Source organism: Phocoena sinus, chromosome 16 (assembly GCF_008692025.1).
Source record: "Phocoena sinus isolate mPhoSin1 chromosome 16, mPhoSin1.pri, whole genome shotgun sequence".
In the NCBI taxonomy this organism is placed as follows: domain Eukaryota; kingdom Metazoa; phylum Chordata; class Mammalia; order Artiodactyla; family Phocoenidae; genus Phocoena; species Phocoena sinus.
Genome location: NC_045778.1, coordinates 2786711 through 2811149, shown reverse-complemented (window position 1 = coordinate 2811149; position 24439 = coordinate 2786711). Strand labels below are relative to the sequence as shown.

Genomic DNA, 24439 nt, shown 5'->3' with positions numbered 1-24439 from the left:
CATGAATCTCAGCACTGTGGGTAAACGTGCCAGCAGAGGGGCAGACTGAGACGCGCGAGCAAGCGGGGAAAACCTGTTACTGTGGACAGAGAAATGACAAAGGCCTGGACCAGGACAGTGGCAGTGGTGGAAGGCAGTGGGGTATTTACAAAACAGAACTGAAAACCATGGAAATCAGACAAAAGGAGGGAAAACTGAAGATGACTTTAACCACAATTAAATCTTATAAAACTTGTTGAATTAAACTGAATTGATATTTATTAACAGATTATGACACTAGAATAATGGAAGGAAACCAACTTTTATTTCAAACCTAGTTTAGGGAAATGACAGTGTAGGAAAGGGCAAAGCGTGGGCTGCGGATTCAAGAGAGACACACCATTCATCTCCGTTCCACCCACTACAGTTTCCTTCTCTGTAAGACGAGGCTAACGGCCCCTGCCCAGCTCAGAGCACTGTGCTAACACACAGACAGGAAAGGGCATCTGAACCCGGTCCACACGAGACAGCAATAACCAGCAGGGCACGAGCGGCTCCCAGGCGCAGCCCCGGACCGCGGGAGCACTGAGAACAGCTGCTCAGACTACCTTGAGGTGGCTCCTCCCGTGACCTCTCGAAGGAGGCGGCAGTGGTGGGGAACGAACTCCAGGAGCTTCCTGTACATGAGCTGAAGATCGCTCGGGTGAGCATCGACAATCTGCTCTACAATCACCTAGTAAAAGGAGCATCGTTTTTAAAAAAGACAAGTATGAGTTACATACCACAGGGAAAAGAACAAAGAAAACCTTGAAAGTGTGTTTCCTCTCGCCCCCCTCCTCCCCAGCTGACATGTTTCCTAACAGTAACAGCCTCACTCAGAGCTAGTTCCAGGATTCGGGTGCATAGCTCTGACCTGGGGGAGACACAGGCTGGGTGACAGAGACTGGCCTGAAGCTGAAAAGCCAGACACATTCGCCTGTTTCCCTCCTGAGCTTGAAAACGAAATAAAACGATGATTTCCCATGACAACAGCTCCTTGCTGTCTTGACCGTGGCCTCTTCTTCTAAATACCATTATTCAGATTAGGGGAAGGTTTGAGACAGAGGAAGATGGAAGGGAGTATATTTTATTTTACTTTATTATTATTTTATCTTTTGTGTTAAGCTTGAGAATCAAGAGGCGAATGACAAGCATACGAATTTAAATACAATTAACATGTGGTCACAGTTTATTTAATATGCCACTGAAACATCAAACGTTTCTTTAATTTAGCACGTTAGCTTCAGTTCAATGAAAAACGAAGGCACAAATTAGTAACCATTTTCACTTAGTGATAAAGAAATAGTGTAGGTAATTTGTCTTTTTCACTCCTATAGAGAGACAGCTATGAAGTACAACAGGATACAAACAGAGGAGGTTGACAGATCATTTATTTTTACTAATCCTAATGAAATCCTAGTGAAAGCTGACTGGACTATTGAAATTAATCCTTAAGTTTCATTTCTATCAATGACATTCAATTTTCCCCATTTATAAATGGGAGACTTTCACCCCAAAGTCACGGTGAGTAGGGCTTTGTACTTACTGGACAGAAAGAGCGTCCACACTGATGTGGCACTGAAGAAAGTCTGCAAACACTGAGGACGGGCCTGTGACTTCCACCAGTTTGAACCAGACAAAGCTGCCATTTTTGCGTGTCGGAAAATGCTGAGTATTGGCAACTTCATATGGTACAATCTGTAATATATTCTGGCTGCTCAAAGGCAGAACACACTCACTTCCCAAATTTTAACTGTATCCTCGTAGGTGAAGGACACTGGATAGCCAAGTTCTGGATTTAAGGTATTACGCTGCTAATTTGCCTATGAAAGCCCTTCATCTGTGAACATTCCCTCCCTCCCACCTTCCTGGCCCACACACTCCTCAGCACGTCTGTGAAGACAGCCCTCCACGCAGACCTTCCACGCTCAGGGCTCTTGGCCCGCTGTCCCTCCACGAGGCACTTGAGCTGCGGTGCTGGCATCTGCTTTACTTGTTCCATTCTACCCACTAGACCAGTAGTTAAAGATTCGTTTTAAAAACTTTATTGGCAAATAATTTACATAGCATAAAACTGACCTAAAAATGTTCTGATACACACCTTCTCCCTAGGGAAGACCTGCCCCCTACTAAATTAAGATAATCCCTGGGCTACGGCATCACTAGAAAATACGAGAGAGGGTGCCTGACTCCTGCATGCTGGTTGTAACCACCAGGGACCAACCTTTTCTTACAACTGATGCTGCAGTAACTATGAGAATCTTTACAGAAGGACCTCTGATCCACCCTCACAGCAGACGCTCTATGAATGCCTGCTGAATGAAGGCCTGGGGGTGCACAAACCTCATCCATGTATGGTTTCACTAGGACTTGACCAACTAACGCCTCCGCGTCCCGTGCCTTGTCAATCGTGGCGTAAGTCCGTAAGCAGTGCCGGATTACATCGACACTGGAAGTCCGCAGACCTTCCAAAAGAAGGCCTTCCAGTGACTGCTGTAACATGGCTGTAATGCCAGCTATACGCTGCAAGAAAAACAGGTAAGAAAGCAGCTGGAACAATTTCTGAAGACTCAAATATATACATAACAAATCTCTGGCGGCACTAGAAGAGAATATGTGTAAAATTAAAATATTAACATTTTCTGGAGCGTAACAATGAGTCTCTCCTCCACTCCACATCTCTTTATAAGTAAATCTCTGCTATATCAAAGGAGGATTTAGACGGAATTGCAGAATGAGAAAAAAAGTTATTCTCCTCTTAAGCTACACAGTAAATCTGACAAACATCATGAATCTAAAGCCCAGTCGAGAGTTTCGGATAAATTAACTCTGACTACATCATACAGTGTGTCAAGTTACATGAAATTTAGAATTAATTTTACCCTTATAATTCGGAGAATATGCCTGTGTCTTTACACAAAATCTACAGTGTGTGACACTTAGGGGGCAGGGGTCCAAAAGACAAAAACTGAAGGAAAAAATTCAAAGCTAGTTTCAAAATCCTGCAGATCAACGATTATCACAGGCATTACAGGCATACCGAGTGTGGTTCCAGACCACAATAAATCGAACAGTACCACAATAAAGCGGGGCACTGGGATTTCTTGGTCTCTCAGTGCACGTAAAAGAAATGTTTACACTATACTGCAGTATATTAAGTCTGCAATAGCATTATGTCTAAAACAACAAGGTATATACCTTAATTACCTCAATTAAAAAATACTTTATTGCTAAAAGATGTTAATCGTAATCTGAGCCTTCAGTGAGCTGTAATCATTTTGCTGGTGGAGGGTTTGAAGTACTGTGAAAATTACCAGAGTGTGATACAAAGACATGAAGTGAGCAAATGCTGCTGGAATGGCACTGGTAGGCTGATAGACTTGCTTGATGCAGAGTTGCCATAAACCTTCAATTTGTTAAAAAACAAAACAAAACAAAAACATATCTGTGAAGTGCAACAACGTGAAGGGCAATAAAATGAGGTATGCCTGTATCAGGTAAAACCAAAGTTATTTAGCAAATTCCTAAATACCAAAGTGTGAAAATCTAAAACAACACTTACTGGTCTTATTTGGTCCAAAAGAGGCATGCCTTTGCTTTGAACAGCATGAAACTGTAACTGGTTAAATTCTGTGGCAATTCTCTCCAAAATCTGTCCAGTCAGAAGTGGGCTAGTAGAGACAATTAGAGAAATTTAACTCCTAAAGGCTTTAAGTTTCCGAGAGAACACATCACATGATTAGCAATGGTGATGCTTTAGCACCCACTGTGTTTTTCCACAGCCCCGTTACGAGGTAGAAGCTAAAGCATCCTTCGTGCCATCAGCGTTCATAAGTCACATGCACAGCATGTTCTAGGACAGTGGGCAACTACTTCAGTATAAGCCACTGACGCTGCCTGGCCTCAGCCACAGGGTCCAAGCAAGAAGCAGGAGCTGGACCAGGCCACTGTGGGTGTGACGGGCGTTTCCACCTCCTCCCCCAGGCTCTCCTGTCCATGGCCTTCTTCATCTTTAACCTCCCTTCCCTCTCTTGCCCTATCCTATTATTTACACCTGAATCCCCTTCTACTGCTCTGTCTCATTCTCTCTTCCTCTAAAATACCTCCAGTACTTCTAAAATACCAAATACTGCTGTCTCCTTGATAAAATAAAAGCAGCCCTCTAGCGGCAATACATCAAATAAGTCAGAAGAGCTCTACATTTTCATTTACCAAAGAGCTGAAAGAGCAGTCAATCTGTATTCTCTGGGTCCTAGTGAAAGGACATTCATTGTGTGTCTGCCACAAAGTGTAATAAATGCACTTCTTTCCTCTAAAATACATTGCAACGATACCACTCAAAAGGAAGCTAAATAGCAAAAGAAGAAAAATATAAAGGCACTGAAGCATCTGCTGGGCTTCTCTTGAGGCATCCTATATCTAATGGTGACCTATCAGTGAGTGAGGGGAAAAAATCCACATCACAAGGAAATGAGATGCTATCCATTTCAGGTCAGTCCTGTACCTGTAGCATTCAAACTAGTTTAGGGCTTCCCTGGTGGCGCAGTGGTTGAGAGTCCACCTGCCGATGCAGGGAACACGGGTTCGTGCCCCGGTCCGGGAGGATCCCACGTGCCGCGAAGCGGCTGGGCCCGTGAGCCATGGCCGCTGAGCCTGCGCGTCCGGAGCCTGTGCTCCACAACGGAGGAGGCCACAACAGTGAGAGGCCCGCATACCGCAAAAAAAAAAAAAAAAAAAAAAAAAACACAAAAAACTAGTTTAGAGGGAGAGCAATTCCCCTGCAAGACCAACCCAAAAGGTCAATCCCTCTTTCCTGAGTAACCTAGTGTGGATCTATTCATTATAAATTATCTAAACGTTTCTTGGACTAAGAAGCATGCTGTAGTTACCATTCACTTACATTGCCCTGGTTTTCCTTTCTCTACAGCTCAAAGTTGCTGATCTGAATTTTTTAAAAGTACTCAAAGGTGATTCTGAGCAAGAAACAGCATAATATCTGTTACATTAAAGATGGAACATTGAGGGACTTCCCTGGCGGTCCAGCAGTTAAGACTCTGCGCTTCCACTGCAGGGGGCCACAGCTCGATCCCTGGTTGGGGAACTGAGATACCACATGCCATGCGGTGCGGCCAAAAAGGAGAAAAAAAAAAAAAAAAAAGATGGAACATCGCAAAGGAATAGTATCATAGAAAAAGACATCAACGAGGAAGGGAGTAGGAACGGACCCAAGTGGAAAGAAAACAGGGAGGCAGGTATGGCGGATGTCGAGTGCAGACCAGTTGGCAGGAGCTGCCAGTGCTGCTGAGGGTGAGAGAGACGCGGAGCAGCTCAAGACAAACGGCTCCACCGGACGGGTCAGAAGGGACGGGTCAGAAAGGACAGCAGTGGAGACGCTGGCCAGCGGAGGTGAGGGCAGGAGCGCGAGGGCGGGGGGCTGAAGGGACAGAGACAGCGAGTGCTGACCACTTGTTTGTACATCTTGACTATGAAAGGAAGTAGAGACCCAGGACAGGAGAATCACTTCCTTTTTGGATGCCGCATTCCTCAATCTATACGACGAGAGATATGGAGCATACTGCCTTTCAGGTGCTCCCAAATCTCACATTCTGATTCCTAAAATTAAGAAGTCCAACACGCTTCATCGTACGGTAAGACTCTGGTATAGGTGCATTCAATTTGGCTTTGGTTGGTTTTGCAGCAGATTATCCAACATTACTCAGGGAAAGATGTTATGGCTGTCCACGTGCCTTTAGGAGAAGCTCTTGTCAGACCCAAATTAGATGTGTGAGGGCCTACGACATGCCGGGTGCAGGCTACCAAGCTGACTGTCAGACAGCCCTGCCAGTGGAGTTACTATTAGCCTTACGCTGCCCAAGACACAGGGAGCTGAGGTTCCATGACTCAGGCTGCCCGGTGGGAGATGCGGCACAAACTTGTGCTCCTCCCATGGCACCATGGTGCTGGTGTGATCCACTCATTTTCTGAGCCACTCATCTACCTGGCTGATTTAGAATTCACACTAGGAAGGTAATAAGACGGTCACAGTGTAACAAAGGAAATGGTCATTTTTTTCTAATTTCACAAGGTTTCTTTCCCGTTTATAAATTTTAACTAAATGTGTCCTATACTGTTTCTTAACGCTACAATGCTAGTGCAAGATACATGAATGGTGATACTCTGGGCATGTCTACATAAACTTATGAGAGATGAAAGCCATTCCATACCTGGAGGACCAAAGGATTTTGCCAGTGCTTACACAAGGCGATCCCAAAGATAAAAATCTTCCACTGAAAGCACACTCCTCTGACTCCCTGTAAGGTGACGTGTTGGGACAGTGGTCCATCACCACGAAGGTTTCAGAGGGATGTACTATAAACTCTACTGTCTCACGCCCTCCACTTTTCATAAGCTACGTTCAAAAACACTGAGCCATACGCTTGGCTTTTCTTCATCAGAAATGCGTTTTAACTAAAAAAAAAAAGTAGCCTGGGTGTAAAGTACTAATTTATGTGATATTTAGTAAAAAATACTTACCTGCTTGCTTCCAGTGCAGATGTTTCTTTAGAATGTTGAGAATTTAAGATTTTTTCAATTTTCTCAACTGATCGAATAACCTGTATAAGCCTCAACACACATATCTATAAAAATAAAAATGAAGCCAAAAAGAAGTTATCATGATGTTTAATCTTAATTATCTTATTTCCCCTTTCTAAATGCAGGGAAATACAAAGCCAAAAGTCAACTTAAAGTGTGTAGAGCGCTCTACAGTTTGAATACTTCTACATAACACTGAATTCCCAAGAATGTAAAACTTAATTTTAGCTGCCCAGAAGAAGCATATTTCAATATTCTATTACAAGTTAATAGTTAAAAAAAGAAAAAAAACTAGACTTTTTTTGTTTTCTCATTTCCTGCATTTTTATTTCTTCTTTCTTTTCCCCATCTTAAATGAACCCCTCTATAGGCACTACATTTATTTTCTTATGACCCTTTTCTCATGTTTCAATTTTAGTTTCTGATCATCTTTATCCTATTTACATGTATACGACACAATTATATGCCTAAGCGTCAATTCATTAAAGACATTATTACACAATAAATATTATCAAAGAGGTTGAGGAATATTATAAAAACTCTCATCCTTAAAAGAACAAAAAGAAAGTCATTCGTTAAACGAACAGTTACTAGAACCTACTGTACAGCACAGAGAACTCTACTCGATGCTCTGTGGTGACCTAAATGGGAAGGAAATCGAAAGAAGAGTGGAGATATGTATAACTAATTCACTGCTGCACAGCAGAAACTAACACTACACTGTAAAGCAACTATACTCCAATAAAAATTAATTTAAAAAAAGACAAAAAAAATTAAACAAATAGTTACCGAGCACTTATTGTGCACCAGACGTTCTTCTAGACAGTGAGGACACGGGTGAATAAAACAGGCAGAAATTCCCTGCTCTCACAAAGCTTACAATCTTTTCTAGAAAGGCACTGCATTCTTGAAATCTTTGGACGGAAGCTGATATTTAAAGGAGAATTAAACAGAAGGTTTCAAAATAGGCTTCTCTCCCTTGAGATTTTGAAAAATATGCTAATACATTTAGAAAACACTGACCGAGCACCAGGCTAGCGTCAGAAGTCTCAAATTCTAATCCTAACTCTGCCATTACATCCCTAAAGTCAGATAATAAAATTAAAACACAGGACCAGTAAAATGTAAAAGTAGTGCATGCAGAGGTACAGTTAACAAGTGGAAACAAAAGAAGAAATAAACGTGGCAGAATGAGAGCAACACACTAGTTTTTCAACCTGCAGTAGAACATTGGAAGAGTTGGTCTTAGAAAGCCCACTTACTCCCTAATGTCTAAAATTTTAATATTTTCTTTACAGGGGTGCTGAGAAATTACTTATATGCCTGTCAAACTGTAAAGTGTTTCACGGATACCAGTTATTACTGTTTCTTCTTTTGGAAAAATTGAGGAATGTTAATTTTGTGACCACTTGGGTACATCTAAAATTCTGTCTTACTATTTCAAAGAGTTGACATGACATTATAAGCGTAAGTATATATAGATACATAGAAAAAGGCTTTGAGAAAAACCACTTGCATAGTACTGAAAAGTGTGAGAAGACACGAGGGAAGGGCTTTTAGCTGGCATGCAGCATAAGAAATCTAGTTTTCTTTAAAAGTTTTAATGCCGTCATGAGTAAATTAACGCACGAGAAGAATACGCGATTTTCTTCGTCTTTTCCTTCTATTAGTTACCTTAGCACACCTCTCTTATTAACAGGACCTTAATCAGCCCAGGAGTGAGAAGACCTGGGCTCCAGCTCTGCCTCGACCCCTCGCGAACTTTGCTGAACACTGATGCCTAAAAATAAGGAGAGACCCCACACTTCCTCTCTGCCAAGGTACGAAGAGAAATAAATCAGACCACATGCGCGGAAGTGCCGTTAACTCCAAGGTGCTACCATGAAGCCATGTGCAACCTACCTTTTTTTTCCTAATGTCCTCTTGTTTAGACATTCGTTCATCTACTGCCCGAATTCCTTCACTGACAGATGACCTAAGACTCTTTAAAAGAATAAAGAAAACATACAGCAGAAACTGTTTTGTGACATTACGAAACTTACACATTTAATTAAATTCCACAGAACTTAATTTTATCTTCGGGCCAGTATTATGCAGATATTGACAAAAATACATAATATCAGATACAACTGCTGTCGAGGGCACTCATGGTTTGGGGGCAAAATGACATATAAAGCCAAGGTTATGGAGGATTAACAGCCGAAGGAATAATAATACATGCACCGTCAATGTCGTTCAAGAAATCATCTGAATCAAAGGATAGGAGAGTCTGGCACAGGGGATGGGACTTAAGTCTGACCCTGTGGAAGCTGACGATGGTGGAGAGGAGGTTATCAGAAGACAAAGGTGGGAAGACACAACTGACGGCGCACACTCAGGGTGGGTGAGGCATGCACCCGGGTGCACTGCAGGCTTCATTTTGCAGAGTAGAAATAAACAGGGAGGGGTTGATTTAGGAGGACTTTAGATTCTACACATTTTAGGGAACTAGAGAATCCCGAAGCACTGATATTTCCTGATGAAATGCTGTTTGGGGGATGGTAGGAATCAAGAAGTAAGGAACAGAATGGCCAGGAAAAGCCAGAGGTCATAGGTGGAGAAACATGTCCAGAAGCTAATAAATTAAGCCAAGTATGAAGAATTGAGGCCAAAATGAAGGTAATGGAAACGATCAGAATTAACTAGATAAATCACAAAAGTTTTATGGAGAGGTGAATTCATTCATTCAATAAACATTATGAAATGTCCATTAAATGTCAGCTACCGTGGTAGCCAGTGAGGCTACAATGATGAATTAGACAGAAACAGTCTTATCCCTCAATGATCGTAGAATCTCAGAGCAGCGTCGTGAGTTGAGGTCAAAAAGGCAGGTGAGGGGCTTCCCCGGTGGCGCAGTGGTTGAGAGCCCGCCTGCCGATGCAGGGGACACGGGTTCGTGCCCCGGTCTGGGAAGATCCCACATGCCGCGGAGCGGAAAGGCCCGTGAGCCATGGCCGCTAGGCCTCCGGGTCCGGAGCCTGTGCTCCGCAACGGGAGAGGCAAAAAAAAAAAAAAAAAAAAAAAAAAAAAAAAAAAAAGGCAGGTGAGGTCTGTGGCTGGTGAGGAGAAAGGTGGCTATAAAGACAGCTGCAGAATAAGGGAGGCGACGTGGTACTGGCAGGTGGCAGGGCAGGACTAGAGCCCGGAGGCATGAGAGCAGCCCAGGAAGTTCAAAGCACAGGTCAGCAGAGCGGAGAGAGCGCACAGAGAAGAGTGGGAGGTTACCACAGGCTGAGGCCCAGGAGACGTCAGCCACGAGGCTGGGAGGTGAGAGAGCACCGAGGAGGAGGCAGGAGAGCCACGCAGAAGCTGCCGCGCAGCCCAGCAGCGGGCCACAAACCCCTTTCCTTCCACTCCAAGGAAAAGCACTGTAATGAGCTTTTGTAAAATTCAAAGACATACACTTTCAAACACATCTGCTAGTTCAAGGCACAGCTCAACACTTATCTCTCTTATGAAGTCTTTCCCGCCTACCCCTCCTTGGGACTTCTCAGCTCTGACACTCCCATTACCCTGCATTTCCTTCAGTTCTATCCAGGCAGGGCCTCTTTACCTACGTTACCTACTGAGAGCTTCGCACGTGCCAGGCGCTGTCTCGGGGGCAAGGTGCGTGAGGCCACTTGGTCTGGCGTGGTCCAGTGGTGACACACACAGGAAGCGATGGTGCAGTGCATCACAACTAAGGGACAATGGAGGTCGGGGTGCCTAGCACAGACGAGCGGGTGAGGGGAGGGCAGGCCACACGGTCTCCTGTCAGAGGTGATGCCAAAACTCCCGCTCCACTGTCCATCCAGATGGGGTCCCTGTCCTCAAGGCTTACAGGCAGACACTCCCGTTCCCACGGGAGAGAGTTTCTCCCAGAAACTAGGCGTTACACGCTATTTATATTATCCTTCAGTTACATACAGGGGTTAAACAGCTTTTGTAGACTGGTCCAGGAACCTAACCACATGTAAAACACTGTCTGGGAAAACACTTGTAAAATTACAAATTTTAAACTATACGTCAGCCAGTTCTAAGTTGGAGACCACTTACAGATGGGGGAGGTGGTATTAACAAGTTAAATTTTGAAATACCCTTCTTTTCCGCCCTGACATTTAAAAGTGTCTACTCTTTGACGATCTGTCGTCTTCAAACCAAACACGTTTTTAGTCTGTGATATCACATGCAAAAAGTAGAGAATCATTTTCACCAGTTTTGAAGGTGAGTACTATAATCATGGACCATTAAACCACCACCACAACAACCTAACACATTAAAGGAGTTCTTATTGGAGAAGGCAAACGAGTGTAATGTGCTTTATACATATAGACTGTTTACCGGCACCTGGGGACTTACCAGAACCTCTTCCCGTAACTGTCCCAAAGGCACAGAAAGCTGGCTGAGGGCTCTGTCCATGCCAACCTAAAGGCAAAATCATGTTGGCACAAGCACGTCAGAGTCAGGAGTGACAGTGAAGCTTCTGTTTAACGAGCAAAGCTGTACTAGACTTAGGTTATTCTTTCTGTACAATCACATATTGCTAATAACTAGATAAATAACAGAAATGCTATCTTACCACAAATATTGCTTACAGAAAGTGAAAAAATCTGTTGATATACATGAAACTATGCAAATAGGGAAAGTCGTAATAAATCAAAGATTCCTCGTGTACAGTTTGCCTCTGGATGAAATTTTAAATGAATTAAAAAAACTTTAACAGGAAAAATAGCTATCTCTGTACTTATGATGTTCAGCCAGCTGATGTGAAAGTCTGATGAGCTATATCTCTCCTAAGTATTATTAGAGCCTTTGAGAAAAATACAAATTAAACAGAATGGAAATAAAATTTTCAGGGTTTCTAATCCTACTGGAACATTTATCTTACTGGTGTACTTCCCAAAAGCAAACACAGCTCGTTATTCTTAACGCTTCCTGAAATTCCCATGGAGATGGCGACTTTCTATACTTCTTTGGATAAACAGATTTAACAACCAAATAAAGTATGAACAAGAAGACTTTTCCAAGTATTAAAACTCAAGCATTTCTAAACAACTTTTCCAAGTAACTGATGCGCTTCTCACAAACCATTCCTATGTTTTTATAAAACCAGGCCACCTGAAGGTCAATATTGGCCAATGTTTCCTCAACCTATGTCTGGCTAGCACAGTACCTGAAAGTAAATTAAGCACTTCCTTAGGAATAGTTGGTATCTGCTCTAGCAAATTAGTCTAAACCAGTGAGATTTCATGGTAATCACTTAGCAACTAACAAAAACAACCACTCCTGAGATTGTTATCCTTTACTTTTCACTACTTCTTAATAAGTCATTCAAAATATAATCAAACTAAACTCAAAACAAAAAATGTGTATCAAGAAAGTTTAGTTCTTTTATTAATAAGATTAGTAATCTCTCCAAGTTTCTGGGGGAAAAATCAACTAAAAGGTTTCTAAAAACACTCAGCACTTTTAAGAATAAACATGAGTGAGAAAGAGAGTGTGTAGTACGTATGTAAATACACTGACTGGTAGGAACTCTGGATTTAAAGTTTACCAGGTTCGTTGACAGGTTGACGAAGTCTGCATAGTCCTTGTTGATGAGCTCGACCATGGCCGTTTTAAGCAGCTTATAGTAGAGCTCCAGGTCATCTCTCAGTGCTTCCAGCTGGACCCGCTTCCGACAGTCGGACACAAAGTGATCGACATCGAAGTCTTCCTGAAAATAAAAGCAGAAAAAAGAATTACTGCAACGATATCACATTTTACACACAGAAATAAAAGGAGAGAAAGAATAAGAGATAAACGCCGTTCTACTCATTTGAAAGGCTACTGCCGTTGGGAGAAAGTCCTTTTAAGTACACGTGACATAAAGGTGCTTGTGCACTATCAAGGCGCCAAGCGGGTGGCCCCTGACCAAGAGCATTCTCTCCTGCTGCCTACATTCTACAAGGGATTTAGTTTTTTTTTAACTACACACGTTAAATAGGCTCCTCACAAAACAGAAATTGCTCCTTTTCCCTTAGTTTTAAAAGTAACAAATGTTCACTGTGAAACTTTCAACCAGCAAAGAAATACAGCCATCCCGCAGCATCCATGGGGGCCTGGTTCCAGGATCCCCTAGGACACCAAAATCTGGGGATGCCCAAGTCCCTAATATAAAATGGCGCAGTATTTGCGTATACTTTAAGTCATCTCTAGATTACATCATACCTAGTAAGATGCAAATGTTATGCAGATAATTGTAAATACAATGTTAACACTATGTAAATAGTTGCCAATTCAGCAAATTCAAGTTTTGCGTTTTGAAACTTTCTGGAATTTTTTTTCCCAAATATCTCTGATGGATGGTTGGTTGAATCCACAGATGTGGAACCCGAGGAGGAGGGTGGGCTATAATGACACAAAAGACAGAGAGTAAAAAAAATCACTCAGTCCTGATGCCCTACAGACAGGCACTATGGATGTCTTTCTATTTAACTTCGTGATTCACATCCTTCCAGACTCTTTTTGATTTCTCTTTAAAATATAAATTATATTTTAAGTTGAGATACAGCTGACATATAACATTAGATGGCTTTTAGGTGCACAACACGATTCCACGTTTGTATCTATTATAAAACGATCACCACAGTAAGTCCAGTTAAAATCCATCACACACCGTTACACACTTCCTTTTCCTGCTATGAGAACTTGTAAGATTACAAAGTGAAAAAAGCTAATCTGGAAAGGGTATATCCTACAGGATTCCAACTATATGGCATTCTGGAAAAGGCAAGACTATGGACGCAGTAAAAAGATGAGCGGGCTGCCTGGGGTCAGAGGGAGAAAAGGATGGACAGGCAGAGCACAGAGGGCCTTTAGGGCTATTACATGCAACACTGTGGCTGTACATACAGGTCACTATCCATTTGCCAAAACTCACAGCATGTACACCACCAGGAACGAATCTTAACGTAAATGATGCACTTTGGGCGATAATAACTGTACCAACCCTCCACTGCCGAGGACTTGTCGCTGTTGCCGCTTATCGTAGTTGTCATCGTTTAATGACTTTTCTAAACAGACTGATAAAAAAAAGGTTCACTCCCTTCAACTTTCAAATACACAACACGGTATTAACTACAGTCACCGTGCTGTACACCACATGCCCAGGCTTACTTACCTGATTAACTGCAGGTTTGTACCATCTGACCCCCTTCACCCATTCTGCCCACTCCCCACCGGCTGCCTCTGGTAACCACCCATGTGAACAGTACCTGTGGGTCCATTTCTTCTTGCTTTGCTTTTTAGATCCCACACACAAGTGAGACCACGATCATCCTTTCTCTAACTTATGTCACTGAGCACTAATGCCCTCAAGGTCCATCCACCTTGCCACCACAGAGGGCAAGAGTTCTTTCTTTTTCGTGGCTGAATAACATCCCAGTGTGTGGTGTGTGTATCACAGTTTCTTTATCCATTCATCCATCCATGGACACTTAGGCTGCTTCCACGTCTTGACTATTGCAAATAATACTGCAATGAACACTGGGGACCTACAAACGTAAACCTCACTGGCCACCAGAGCCAGGTGACCTAAGAGGTGTCCCCAGGCAGCAGCTGCAAAAATCAGGGCGCCAGACCAAGTACACACGTTCCTTTCCAGGAGATACTGTTGAGTGGAGCAAGGAGAGAGAGAGCACAGGTGGCCCCGCCGGCCTCCAAGCCCCCAGACGCGGGCGAAGTTAGAAGCCTGCCCCTCAGGCCGATGCTTTAAGATAAACAAGCCTCTTTCACAGCAAGTCTGGGCCCTTTTCAGTTGCTGTGTCTGTGTCAGGCCCTGGGGAGGGTAAGTTCATGCTGCCCCTTCAAAAACTGTTTCTCAGGTCACTGTAGCCTCATGGGTCTTCCAGATGCCAGCTCCATTGACTTTCAAAGCTAGATGTCTTGGGGGCTCATCTCCCAGGTGCAAGTCTTGAAAGTAGGGGTGCCAGGGGTGGGGTTCACACCCTTCGCTCCTCAGGGAGCAGCCTGGGATGGGAGTTCCCCCTGATTGTGGGTCACCACACTGGCGGAGGGGTGTATGGTGAGACTGTGTCTCAGCCTCTCCTACCCACTTTGATGTGGGTTTTTGCTTGTTTGCCAGATGTGCAGGAGATGCTCAGCTAGTTTTGGGGGGTTTTCTCAGAGGAAATTGTTCCATTAAGTAGCTGTCGATTTCGTGTGTCCATGCGAGGAGGTGAGTTCAGGATCCTCCTACGTCACCATCTTCAACGAAACCCCAGACCTCTTCCTGTGTTCTCACACACACACACACACACACACACACACACACACACACACACACACAATCTTAATAAACCTTTTCTAAGCTACTTTTCCCCATATAAAAATATAACTTCAATGTCTTTTCATAATACATATAAATCTGTACTGACATTTTATATGGATGTTGAGTATTCCACTGAACAGATGTTCAGAATCTTTCAAAACCAACTTCCAAGTACTGGTCTCACAGGTTCGCCATGCCACCTCCCTTTATAACATTCTGATGCCCCTGGTAGGCAGACATGCATACGGCCATCAGGTTACTGTCTATTGTACCTATGACTCTGCTACTAGCTGAGCTGTTTAGTCACCAAGAATCAGATGTGATGATTCCCGAACTTGTTAAGGTCACTTGTACTTATCATCAAAATTACAAAATTTTATTAAACATTATATAAACCAACAAAATGTAAGTGCAAGAAGACAACTGTTTTCATGAAAACTATGATGCTCTGTGAAGACCCGATACTGAGAAATTGACAAGACAATTTTTACTCAATTATCTATCACATGACCATGAACCAGGTAGGGCAGCGGGAAGGGGGGTCATACAAATCTTGGAGGATCCTATACCAGATTCTTTGCAGATGCCTTAGGGTTCTCATCCGACTTAAAGGACAATCTAGAAATCGAATCAGCAGACAAATTTTCAGAGAAAAGAGCCTGGTACCACATCAATGGAGAATAAATGTACACACGTATGACTGAAAATAAAACGTTAAGGACTCAAGCACCATCCCTTGAGTACTTTTAAAAACTGACTTTCTTAATCACCCAAACACCTGCTCTGATAGTGTCAGATAAGAGGATTTCTTACCAAACTGCAATTTCACAGCCACTTAGTGAAAACCATCTGCTTCTTTACCTAGAGCCAGAATTAGCCTAGACATTTTGCTGCTTGAGACGACCCCAGGTAACACCTTACATAGTTACACAGCAATCGCAGCAAGAACGTGTGGGCAGGCCTCAGCCTGACATCCTGGCCTTGCTATTAACCAGCTGTATGACTGTGCAGAGCACTCTGCTTGCCTGAGTACATCATCTTTGAAGGTATGAACTTCAGATGGATGAAGTTCAGGTATGAACTTCATGGTGACATTCTAAATCATATAACTCAACTCTCACAAACAAATGCTATTAGGCAATATTAGCGCTCAACTTGCCGATTATATATTTGTTCTTAGATAAACAAGCGTTGCATTGCACAAGACTAAATTACTTAGAACATCTGTGAATATTGAATTAGGCAGCTTTTGCTATGACAGCAAACAACCCCAAACTCAGTGGTATGTAACAACTGCCACATTTCATTCATCAGGAATAGTTTTACTTTACACTGTAGATTTCCTAAACATTTAAAAAGAAGAACTTAAAACCCATACATTTATAGTCAACTGATTTCTTACAAGGGCGCCAAGACCATTCAATGGGGAAAGAAGAGTCTCTTCAACAACTGACGTTAAGACAAGAGAATATCTACACGGAAGAGAATGAATGTGGACACCAACCTCACACCATAAACGAAAATTTAAGTCAAGATAGATCAAAAGACTTCAATAGAAGAGCTAAAACTATAAAACTTAGAAGAAAACAGGTGAAAGTCCGTGTGACCTTGAATTAGGCAGTCATTTCTTAGATATGACACAAAAAGCATCAAGATAATAGAAAAATTGAACGCGATCAAAATAAAAACTTTTATGTGTCAAAAGACACTATTAAAAAAGTGAAAAGACAACCCACTGAATGGTGGAAAATATCTGCAAGTCATATATGTGATGAGGGTCTAATATCCAGAATATACAAAAACTCTTACAACTCAACAATAAAAAGACAAATAACCCAATTAAAAAATGAGCGAAGGAGCTGAACAGACACTTCTCCAAAGAAGACACACAAATGGCCAAAAAGCGCGAAAGGAAGTAACAACAACTGAAGCATTTGGCTGTAATGTGGAAGAGTGTGACAGGACAGACTAGAGGCAGGAGGGTCAAGGGGAAGAGACTAAAGCAAGAGTGCTTGAAAGCCAGTGGGGAGAGTGCAGGAGGGCCTGGGCTCCAAGCATGGGCGGAAGGAAGGAAGGACGGAAAACCCCTCTACGTAACAGGAGAGGAGGAGAAAGAGAACGGGCACAAATACAAGAATGAGCCGTCATCGTCAGCAAGATGAAGGAGTTCCCATTCGATGACACTATTTTTGCTATAAAACAGGAAGCGAAGTCGTACGCTGGGCTAGAAGGGGAAAGCTAGGATTCCAACAGCACTCCTAGGTAAAGGGATCTAATTTATCTTTGTTAGCAGGCCGCTTTCTCTCCCTGCTACCAAGATCTTAGGTCCTATTTCATCTGATAGCTGGCTATCAACGCGCGCTAAAGATTTCTGCAAGGTGACGAAGCTAACGGTATGATGTCATCACCACCTCTGCCCCAAGTGATTCTTCCATCTGCCACTCCTGTCTTTTGATCACCTCCATCTTCCACAAATCTGTCCCCTCCTCTTTCTCATTAGATCTCACAAGGACCACTGAAATAACTTTTTAGTAACCTCTTTTTTTTTTCTGTGTTCAGAAAGGTAGTTTGCTATTTATTAAGAATTTATTAAATACTTTCCTAAAGGTCTGAGATACCACTAAGACACTGAGTTAGGACTGAAACACATGTGCAAGAACGGTCCGTATCAAAATATTAGCTCATCAGTTCAAATGCAACACAATTTTCCCTTGAGCTGGAATCCGATATTTACCTGAAGTAACCAGTGGCACAGCGCCCTCTAACGCTGCTCCAATGCAACAGACATGCCCATGTAATCTCCTGCTTTAAACGTGACGGCAGCTCAGCTGCCCTCCTACCTTTCCCGTCTCACTCCTGGCCAGCCTTCCAGCCTCTCTGGACTAGGTCCAGTTTCTCAGCACACACGGTGGTCTTCCTGTGACCATACTCAACAGCCCAAACCATATCTTATGTACCCTTGTACTATCCCGTCTAGATTGCTGGGTGACACAAAGCAGGTGATCAATGAATGACTTTATTAAGTGAGCAACTGCTACCACTGTCCTAACAGGCCCTCGTCACGTATGGCAGACTAATGACACAGTTTCCAACCCAACGACTGGATTTCAAGTAATCTCAACTCTCCTAATGCAAACAGGACATCCCCTAACTTTCCCACAGGAACAAATTACAAAATGTGCTGAATGACACACAGAGGTAGAAATATAACCCCGACAGCAAGCTCTCCGCCCACCATTTCTGCCATGGAACTAAAACTTACGTCTCTCTGAAGGAAACACAAATCGCAAATAACCTTTATCTCCAGGTCTCACCTAGAAAATCAAAAACATTTAACACGGGACAGCTGTCCTAGGTAGTTTTCTTCTACACGTGAAGTGGTCACATTTATTAGCACTACAAATTGCAGGGCACATTCAGAGGCTTAGGAGCCATGGAAGAATATGGCCATTCCAGCCACCTTCCCAGTTTGCCCTCTCCTTACTGCTTTAGAACTTATATATATATATTTTTTTTAATTTATTATTTATTTTATTTATTTATTTTTGGCTGCATTGCATTCCCGTTGCTGCGCGCGGGCTTTCTCCAGCTGCGGCTCGTGGGCTGTAGGCACGCAGGCTTCAGTAGTTGTGGCGCACGGGCTTCGTTGCTCCGCGGCATGTGGGATCTTCCCGGACCAGGGCTTGAACCCGTGTCCCCTGCATTGGCAGGCGGATTCCCAACCACTGCGCCACCAGGGAAGCCCTAGAACTTATATTTTGAGCTTTCTGCTTTCTGCAGCTGCTCTTGCCAAAGGCATTCTGCCATCTCAGAGCAAGAAACGTGGTGGGGCTAGCAAGTCCGAAAGAATGCTGGTACTGAGCCTGAAGGAAGCCTTGAAGAAGGCAAAAGTTGGACAAGTTAAGTTTTCTGTATTCTGAGACTCCTGAAATCAGAAGTCAGAACAAAGCCCCTGATCTCTGCTTGTGCCTTTTCTTCTTCTAGTGCGCCTCTTCTCATCATGGTCTTTCTTTCTACCCTCGCTCCAGGGCAGCTCTCAGCCAGGGGGTGGAACAAAGCGTTCCTGGATCAGCAAGTTCACTCCTCGGTCCCTTTCACACATCCCTGACAAGTTACGCTCTTCCTTGCCGTGGTTTAGCAGAAACACCACTGTACGAGAACAAGAGTACATCATTCCTGGGTCTAGACAGCCCCGCATACTAAAAATGATATGGCCACACTGGAGAGAATCCAGATGGAAATACCGTTTTTTACCACATTAAAAAAATTTTTTTTATTGGAGTATAGTTGACTTACAAGGTTGTGTTAGTTTCAGGTGTACAGCAAAGTGACTCAGTTATACTTATATCCACTCTTTTTTGGATTCTTTTCCCATATAGTTTATTACATAATATTGAGTAGAGTTCCCTGTGCTATACAGTAGGTCCTTATTAGTTACCTATTTTATACACAGTAGTGAGTATATGTCAATCCCAATCTCTCATCTTATCACTTCCCCGGCACGTTTCCCCTTTGGTAACCTAAGTATGCTTTTAAGATCTGTGAGTCTGTTTCTGTTTTGTAAATAAGTTCATTTGTATCATTTTTAAAAATTAGATTCCACATATAAGTGATATCATATGGTATTTGTGTTTCTCTGTCTGACTTACTTTACTTAGTATGATAATCTCTAGGTCCATCCATGTTGCTGCAAATGGCGTTATTTCGTCTTTTTTTAGGAACAGTATAGAGATGCCTTAAAAAGCGAAATATAGAACTACTATATGATTCAGCAATCCCACTCCTGGGCATATATCTGAAGAAAACCATAATTTGAAAAGTTATGTGCACCCCAATGTTCACTGCAGCACTATTTACAATAGCCAGGACACGGAAGCAACGTAAATGTCCATCAACACAGGAATGGATAAAGAAAGTGTGGTACATATATACAATGGATTATTACTCAGCCATAAAGAAAACAGATATAAATACTTTTAAAAACCAGAGATGTGATCTGACTGCAAATATCAAAAAGACAGAGAGAGTGATGAACCTAAAATAAGAAAAAACATAGTATGACTTAAAGTCATCAAAAAAGAACAGTAAGGGACTTACACTCACTTCCTTAAAAGTTTAGCGTCTACTGAGCCAAAACGTTTACCTTTTTAACACTGAAAAGAGCCACTTAGTGGTATCAAAACCCCCAATCCTTAGATATAAAACATAAATATGTTTCTTGGTAGTTTAAGTACAGACCGAGAGGGTTACACCAAATAGGTATGCAAAGTTCCTCCTAGCTCTGATTCAAATCTTGGGTATTTTCAAGGCTGTGCCTGATGAACCTTTATTATCCATAAAATGTTTTCGGTTTATATTGCTATTCTGTTTATGTAAGTTTATGTCCTACAATGACATGCAGACCAACTTCGAGGTCACCTTATAAAGAGCAGTAGGGCAAACTTTAGAAAAGGAGAATAGCTTGCTTTGTTGTATCGCAACAAAGTGAGAAGATTCTCATCTTTTAAATATCTCATTCAGAAGCTTTAGGTGAACGTTAAGGAAAATCTTTCGATTTAGTGCCTTTTCCCCCCACCTGATCCCTCGGTATGGACGTGAGTTCAGAGATTTGGTCAATGCATTAGTACTGAGCTTTTAGGTGCAAGGCGCTGGTCAACAAGCTTCTGTCTGGCCAGGGGACTGGCAATCCTACTGCACTGCATGCTAACGGGGTCGGGTAATAACAGGAGCTTATTATACTTAGCTCAAAACCACTGGCACACAACTTCGAGGCCTTTTCGCTCACTACGCACGATTTCACAGTGGTGCTTTCTCCAGGGTGCCCCGGCCACACCTGAGGCCAAGAGACCCACTGCGAGGAGCAGCGAGGTCCCGCCGGGGGCCGGTCCGGAACGGGCGCGGCCCGAGGAGGCCCCGGAGAGAAAGGAGGGCAGGCCCCCCGCCGCCGGCTCGGGAAGCGGAGCCCCAGCGCGCACCTTCATGAACTCGTCCTTGTCGAAGCAGAGCGTGTCCGGCCCCTTAGGTAGGTTCATCCTACTTTTCTCCATCCCGCCGGCCGCCGCCGCCTCTCAGCGCCGAGACCCGGACGAGGCGAGGGAGCAGGACGCTGAGCGCACGGACTCGGCGGCCGCAGCCACGGTACAGAAGGCGCCGCTTCCGCCAACATGGCAGCGCCCGCGCCGCGGCCAATCAGCGAGAGCGCCGCGGGCCGGCCTCCGCCCGCCGCCGCCAAGAGGGGCGCCGGGACGGCCGCCGCCGCCGCCGCCGCCGCGCTGCAGGTGCTGCTGCCCCCGTGCGGCGGAGGGCGGCCCTGCAGCTCGGGCCGGCTCCGACCGGGCGGTCCAGGCCGGGCGCTGAGCGCTAAGAGCACGGGCTGGAGGACTCCGGGGCTCCCTCTCGATCCACTGACAAAAATCGACCTGCAAGCTCTTCCAGGGCGGAGGGAACAGCCACGGCCGCAGTCGGCCATTCGGTTCTCAGGTCCAGGGTTGGGCTCAGATCCAGGTGGGCGGTCTGAGTGCAACTTTGGGTCTTCAAGGTTCTTAAAGGAGCGCCTCATCACCTGCCTAGTCGGGACACAGCCGACAAATACATGTACATACATATTCATTTTTAATGTAAACCAGGAATGGGCAAATTTTTGTGTTTGTGGCCAGTATCGGTGCGATTACATTCCCCCCCCACCACCACCATTTCTCAGACTTTCTCCCTCCTCCTGCCCTGGTACATCCCAGTTTTATTTTGACGGTTTCTTTGTGTTTCTCTTTTTCCCATTGTCCCTCCCTCTGGCTGTGAATACCATGATCAAATGATGATGATTCATTTCTCCTTTTTTTCTCCGTGAGACCCTGATAACCCTAACCACGAACCTCAGTAAACACTCTTCACCCTGCCACGTCTTTCCTTCCAGCAGCCCGTTGCCTTTATACGCCAGGATGTAGGCTGTTCCTCCCAAGGCTATTTTCTCCTTGGAGATAACGCTAACCCCTAATAGTCCTTAAAAAGGAGATCAGCTCAGTGCTTCGTGACCACCTAGAGGGATGGGATAGGGAGGGTGGGAGGGAGGCTCCAGAGGGAGGGGATATGGGGATGTGTGTATACATATAGCTGATTCACTTCGTTATACAGCAGAAACTAACACAACGTTGTAAAGCAATTATACTCCAATAAACGTGTAGGAAAATGAAAAAAAAGAAATGGCAAGCCTACCGGGAAAAAAAAAAAGGAGTGGGACAGAGGAAAGCAACACCTTAAGATAAGACACTTGCATTCAAGTTACTCCAAATAGGAAACTGGTGACATTTTTAAAATGTAGGTATAGAATCCAAAACAATATACTCCCTACCACTGGGCCTGGCAAGTCTTGTCAAAGGGAATGTTCCCTGCTAATGTCTAGAGAAGCTGATGGATAGGATGAGAGGTGGGATCTATCTGGAAAATCAAAATAAATTGCAATCATGAAAAGTACATCCTGCTATTCTTTTTAAAATGTGGAGCCAGAAAGGCTCATTATTTGTTTTTGGTTTGTTTACTCTTATTATGAAAATTTTCAAGCGCGCACAAAAGTCTGGAGAGCACAAGATACCTCACCCCCTTCCACGTATTCATCACGTTGCTTCAACAATCATCTGTCTTCTCCTACCACGGCACTACCACTCCCATTTTTTCATCTGGAATGTATTTTGAGACAAATTGCAAACACCACATCATTTCCTGCTCCCCAAATACCTCTGTTTACACATCAAAGAAAAAGAAGAAAAAAGATACTTCCTTACAAGCCCCCAATGCCATCATCACACCTAATAAAAACCACCAGTTCTAATACTGGCTCTGAGAGGTGTGACTTTTAGCCCAATGCCACGAGGTTACTGAGTGACAGTTGCAAACCCAGGAAGCACAGACTGCAAAGCCCACACCCTTAACCGAGGCACCAAGATGGGGGGTTGTGGGGAAGGTGCTGGGTAGACCAAGTAAAAATGTCTGGGAAACCCTGCCTTTTCTAGAAGTCTAAATGAACTAGAACTTGAACTCTTTCCTTCCTTCATTATAATTGCCTTCTGAAATTGTTCCCAGGCCTTCAGTAAAGAAATGTACCTAAATTTGTACAGGCTGGTGTGCTAATCGTGGGGATGCTGAAGGGATTAGGGGGTAAAGGAGAACAAGGGTCCCTACTGCTGCCCGCCGTGATGTTGGACGCATGCAGCAGTGAGCGAGCAGCGGCTTGAAGTGAGACCTTAGTTCCCTGACCAGGGGATTGAACCCTGGTCGCCTGGGTGGAAACCAGGAATCCTAAGCGCTAGACCACGGGGGCCAGCGGCTAGAATTTAGACCCCCAGTCCTTGCCTACCTTGAAAGGAAGGATCTGACAAGGAGACGGAAGGTATAGAGGAAAGTAAAGCGTTTATTAGAAAAGCAGAGTACGTGCGGAAAGACGCACGGGCGAACTCAGCGAGTCAGGAGAGTCATACCTTTGGGAAGTTTAAATCCTTTCTAAGGGGTCAGTCTTCTGGGTCTTTGCCTTCTTGGCTAATCGTCTTGCTTTGACCCCATGGCTACTTTGTCCTGGGACCCTCCCCTAGGTGAGCATGCACCCCTCAGTCAAGATGGATTTCATCGCACAGGCGTCTGGCATGGGCAAAGGCAACACTTATTATGGTCTGGCACCCCTGCCTTTTTGACCCCATGAGGCCATTAGGGCATGGGTAGTGTCTCCCTTGCCTCAAGGACGGGAAATGTGTGATCTCTTGATCTCTTAACAGGCTTTAGCCCCTCTCTCGTCCTGCCGTAAAAGTGTCCAATGTCCAGTTATCTACCCTATTCCTGTTGTTGTTTCTTATATCAAAGTGCAGATCTTTAAATGCAGACGGGAGCCTGGTCATAAATACGTAGCCAGGAGCCCATTTGTCTCTTGTCTCAGGAAATGTAAATAAGAGGCTGGTAGTGAACGGTAGGCCTGCGGCCCATCTTCTTCTCACCCCAGGAGGTGTGAACTGGAGGCCGGTTGTAAATGTCTAGTCTGGAGCCCATCTATCTCCGGCCTCTGCAGGAGCGGCAGGGAAGACCCCTGATGCTAGTGGAGCATCATGGAAAGGACAAAGTGAAGATGGAGATTAAGCCTGAACCTGCCCAGAGGACAGGTGTCACTCAGAGCTGATGCTCAGTTGGTACACATCATTTCACTCACGCAAATGTTGGTGCGTGGCCTTTGTCTAGAGCCTGCTTCCTGTCCCCTTGCTGCCTTGAGCCCTTCCCAAGATCCCTACTGTGGCCTGGGGAGCCGACTGATGAAGGGTTAAGGCCTAGCTCAGCAGGGGTCCTCTGGCCAGCTTCTGATTGGTTCATTGTCTGTGCTGCTAAACATTTGAATATCGTCTTTAGTGAGATAGCTATTTCATAGGAAATAGGAACTGAAAGATTAAATTAAAAGTAGATATAAAGTTCCTAATCAGTGCAAGACATAATAAGCAGTCAGCGTATCCTAATTTTCTTCTCTCATTC

At 44.1% G+C, this 24439-nt stretch overlaps 1 protein-coding gene across 5 annotated transcripts in view; it reads right to left on the bottom strand.

The window, feature by feature from the left end:
* COG2 (component of oligomeric golgi complex 2) overlaps positions 1-21122 on the bottom strand; it is a 41946-nt gene extending 20824 nt beyond the window's left edge. For 3 of the 5 annotated variants that reach the window (XM_032608213.1, XM_032608211.1, XM_032608212.1), the window contains exons 1-8: positions 20917-21099; positions 12185-12346; positions 10990-11055; positions 8515-8595; positions 6553-6656; positions 3581-3689; positions 2362-2541; positions 588-712 (exon numbers count right to left, since the gene is read on the bottom strand). In XM_032608213.1, coding sequence (XP_032464104.1) covers positions 588-712; positions 2362-2541; positions 3581-3689; positions 6553-6656; positions 8515-8595; positions 10990-11055; positions 12185-12346; positions 20917-20988 — 899 coding nt within the window. In that variant the 5' untranslated portion in view covers positions 20989-21099. Of the gene's footprint in view, positions 1-587; positions 713-2361; positions 2542-3580; positions 3690-6552; positions 6657-8514; positions 8596-10989; positions 11056-12184; positions 12347-20916 lie in introns of all 5 variants that reach the window. The other 2 variants (XM_032608209.1, XM_032608210.1) reach the window with 2 other exon arrangements.
* Between the last annotated feature and the right edge of the window lie 3317 nt (positions 21123-24439).